Source organism: Charadrius vociferus, unplaced genomic scaffold (assembly GCF_000708025.1).
Source record: "Charadrius vociferus isolate BGI_N301 unplaced genomic scaffold, ASM70802v2 scaffold896, whole genome shotgun sequence".
NCBI classification, from domain to species: domain Eukaryota; kingdom Metazoa; phylum Chordata; class Aves; order Charadriiformes; family Charadriidae; genus Charadrius; species Charadrius vociferus.
Genome location: NW_009648959.1, coordinates 120,973 through 124,902, shown reverse-complemented (window position 1 = coordinate 124,902; position 3,930 = coordinate 120,973). Strand labels below are relative to the sequence as shown.

Below are 3,930 nucleotides of genomic sequence, written 5' to 3'. Positions count from 1 at the left end.
TGCAGGTACATCAGTGATTCCTTTGCATTAGGAATTAGGGACAGTGTCTTCAGGAAAAAAAGAGTGCACAGGTCCTTGTACCTTCAGATCTTCTCGGTGAGAACTGTAGGCTTGAGAAATCTACATGTTGGCAACTGTTAGGCAACTTCCTGACTAACCTGTTGGAGGAAGGCCAAAGCCACCAGTCATGGCGATGTCTGTGCTCTGTTTAGCTAAATCTGAAGTTTGAAAGCTTTCCCAGTACACTTCTGGTATCTTGTTTTGGAAAACTGTATGTGCTGATGTGACTTACGCCAGCCAAACTATGGTTTGGGAAATGTACATAAGCTTTTGACAGCACTGTGACATTGCACCTTAATTGTTTGTTCTGCTCACCTTTGTGTCGTAGCCTTGATCTGACCTCAGTTTTGCAGTGGAGCAGTAGTTTGTCAGCCTCTGTAGTGGCAAGTTGAAGCAGCCATGTTTTGCTGCTCTGTAGCTGGACTCAGAAGTGCAATTGTTACATGGTGGGAGGAAAATCCTTCAGACAGCTTTCAGTTTCAGACTCATGTTCTTGGTGTGTTGTGACCTTAGTTTTGTATGTTAATGTTGATTGTTCGTTAATAGCTATAAAACAGGTTTTTTATGTTGATGGTTTGTTGATAGCTGTAAAACAGGTGTTTTGTATGTCGCATAGCAAGTGTATGTTCATAGGAACTGCTAGAATATCACTGTCTCCCATGTGTCAGAAACACAATGCTGCATTGTCTGTATGTGTTCTTTTTTGCTGCTTAAAAAAACCACCACAAAGCAAGCAAAAAAGAACCTTAATGATGGATGAACACAAGGATGCAAAGCATGCTTTGAATTACCATCCATACTGCTATGATGCTGCTGATTTACCAGCATGGACCATTCTGTCCATATTGGTCCTGAAGACAATAAGATGTCACACTAGAAAGGGCTTCTGGTGCTTTGTTGAAGAGAGATCTGAAACTAATGGGAAAAGTGGATGAAGGGAAGGGGAATCTGTTCACATGTTTGTAGATTTCAAGAATTTTTATAGAAACATCTGAAGCTCTTGAACCCCCACATCTGTGTGGAGGCTGGGTATGTTTGTCAGAAGCTGAATGCTCTTGTTAATTCTGTAAGAGCACAGCTAATTCAGCAGTTCACATGAGCAGCTTTTGATTTGAAAGAGTTTGACTTGTGAAAGTACAACATGATTGTACAAGATTGGCAGAAATACTTCCATGTGTGTGGAAAGTAGAGGAGTTGAAAACATGCTACAGTGCTTTTCAAGGTTTTCTGATAACTGTGTATGTGATTGTAGAATAAGTTGGTTCAGTGAAAATGGATAAAGCTTTGTAGAAGGCATTTTTATAGATCATAATCGATCATACTTTTCGTTTTGAGCCCACTGTAAAATCTCCTTTACCAATATTAGAAGAGATCATCTCAAATTGAATCCTCTTTTGAATGGGTGCATCAGCCCTATGCCTAATAACTAGGAATGCTTTGTTTGTGTGCATATTGGCTTGATTTTTAGTTGGTGCAAACCATGAAGTGTTTCCTCTCAAGACACAGCGGTTCTTGATTTTTTTTTTTTTTTTTTTTTTTTTTTGGTGGCATACTAATGTGATGGAATGGCTGTGACTTGATTCCAAGCTTCCGGTGTGCTTTGAAAACACAAGTCATGATCAGAGTTGTCTGCTGTGCACGTTTGCCCAGCAGCACTGGTCCTGTAGGTAGAAGATGGGGAAGATCATTGGGAAGATGTTCTTGTGATTCTATTGGATTATGCTAGGTATTTATATCATGTTTTGGGGAGGAAAGATGAGTTTTGACAATCCAATACTTTACTTTTTTTACTGCTTTCTGGGGAAGGGGACTTGATTAAACTTTATTTGTTTTAGTTTACTAATATTGGCATATGTCCAATCCAAACTTGTACATAAATACTTCCATTTAGTTGCACTGCCTTATAAATCTATTCTGCCTGTGTTTGTTTCATAAAAGCAGTTGTGTGGAGGCTCCAGAGGTAACTAAATGGAATTAAGCCTGTGGTGGGTCAGTAGTGGTGGGGATGCAAGGAAGTAGTAAAATACCTTTTTGTCACTCTTTGTAGTTTCTTGGGATAGCAGAGTAAGCAACTGCAGCGGAAGATGGTGCAAACCTTTTGTGTACATGTAAGTTTTTGTCTAATCTGGCCGGGATCATTTAAGCACGTTCTCAAAAAGTGCAGGCCTGTGCGTGTAGGGTCACTAATAAAATTCTGCTATTCCTTACATTATGTAACTGAGCTCATAAAGCTTGACAGTACAGGATTTTGGGTAAGACACCACATTAACAGATTAACCATCTTGTCTTAACAGGAAAATGTTTATTGGCGGCCTTAGCTGGGACACTACAAAGAAAGATCTGAAGGACTATTTCTCTAAATTTGGTGAAGTTGTAGACTGCACTCTGAAGTTAGATCCCATCACTGGGCGATCGAGAGGTTTCGGCTTTGTACTCTTCAAAGAATCGGAGAGCGTAGATAAGGTAGTATTAATGTAATTAAACAACATGTTCAATTTTAGGCAGCAAAGATCCAGCACTCTGATAATTTTATGCATAGTTGTTTGTACGTGATCTGTTAAAGATGACTCTGGGATACAATATATTTAAGGTGTTTATTGAAATGTTTTTTTCTAAAACTGTCTTGCTTGTGATGCAGTGGCCAGGACCAGCATTGATTCCCAGAGTGTGGCTTTGGATACTTAGAGCGGAGTGTACTGCAAGCCACTGGATTTGAGCACTTTAAAAATACTGCATATAAATATCTGCTGCCTCCTGCTGTGGAAGCAGTAATTTACAAAGAACTTCAAATCTTTGTATTCCAGTGCTGCAGGGTGAACCCCTAGAGTAGAGCCAGTGGCTTTGATAGAGTTGGGCTTTATCCAAGCGAAAATTAGCTGTTAACTTTTCTAAAATGCTGTTGACACAGCACACTGAAAAATTTTTGCCTTCACTGACCTTTGGTAGTATCTAAAGTACAGATTCTTTACTTCATGAGGTTTGAGGATGGGATTGTAGAGTACTTTCTGAGAAACGTTACATTCTCTTACTTGCTGTGGCTCCAGGTGACGCCTGAAATGCTTTGTCAGAACTGTCTGTGTCAGTGGATAGTGATCAAAATATGGAACTGTTTGGTTTTGTGCAACAGATTATTGCTGTAACCACAGTATTGAAATGGAGATGATAACATTAACATAAACTAAGTATAAAATATCTGAGCCTTGCTCAAAACATCAGTGAAACATTTAGCTTGAACGATGAGTAAGACTGTGTTTTAATTTTCCATAGGTCATGGACCAGAAAGAACACAAGCTGAATGGAAAGGTCATTGATCCAAAAAGAGCTAAAGCCATGAAAACAAAAGAACCTGTTAAAAAGATTTTTGTTGGTGGCTTATCTCCAGACACACCTGAGGAGAAAATAAGGGAATATTTTGGAGGTTTTGGTGAGGTATGTGGTGAAATACTGCTTATGCTTGTAGAACTTGTTCTGTCTTCACAAATTTAGTAATAAAAAGCAGCCCCCAAATGCAACCTGCATGGATGCTACTGTAAACCTAATGGCCAGTGTAGCTCCATGGTCTTAGTAGTCAGAATTTTAATTAAAAGGGTATTAATTACAGGCTTTGAGTTGCTGTGTTAATGGAAGGAGTAGCTCGGATAAGTCAAGAGAGTCAGGAACTGATTCGTGGTATGTCTGACAATCTTGACTGGGACAAGCACATCAGGCAACGTTTTTGAGCATGCTGCTTTGGTCAGTTGCATGAGATGCTCTTCAGGCACACCAGCTGATCTGCAATGGCATAGATTCAGACAGTTTGCGTAAATTGTGTGCAACTGTGTAGTCTCTGTCTCTCTCTGTCCGCAGTTTTTGGTGGTGCAGATGAACAAA

The 3,930-nt window shown here is 39.6% G+C and overlaps 1 protein-coding gene across 2 annotated transcripts in view; it reads left to right on the top strand.

Annotated features, from left to right (window-relative positions):
• The first annotated feature begins 2,358 nt into the window (after positions 1 to 2,358).
• HNRNPD (heterogeneous nuclear ribonucleoprotein D (AU-rich element RNA binding protein 1, 37kDa)) overlaps positions 2,359 to 3,930 on the top strand; it is a 6,228-nt gene continuing 4,656 nt past the window's right edge. For both annotated transcript variants that reach the window (XR_717908.1, XM_009887543.1), the window contains exons 1-2: positions 2,359 to 2,523; positions 3,328 to 3,489. Coding sequence is in view for 1 of the 2 variants with exons in the window: in XM_009887543.1 (XP_009885845.1) it covers positions 2,359 to 2,523; positions 3,328 to 3,489 (327 nt within the window). In the remaining variant the exon portion in view is untranslated. The remainder of the gene's footprint in view (positions 2,524 to 3,327; positions 3,490 to 3,930) is intronic.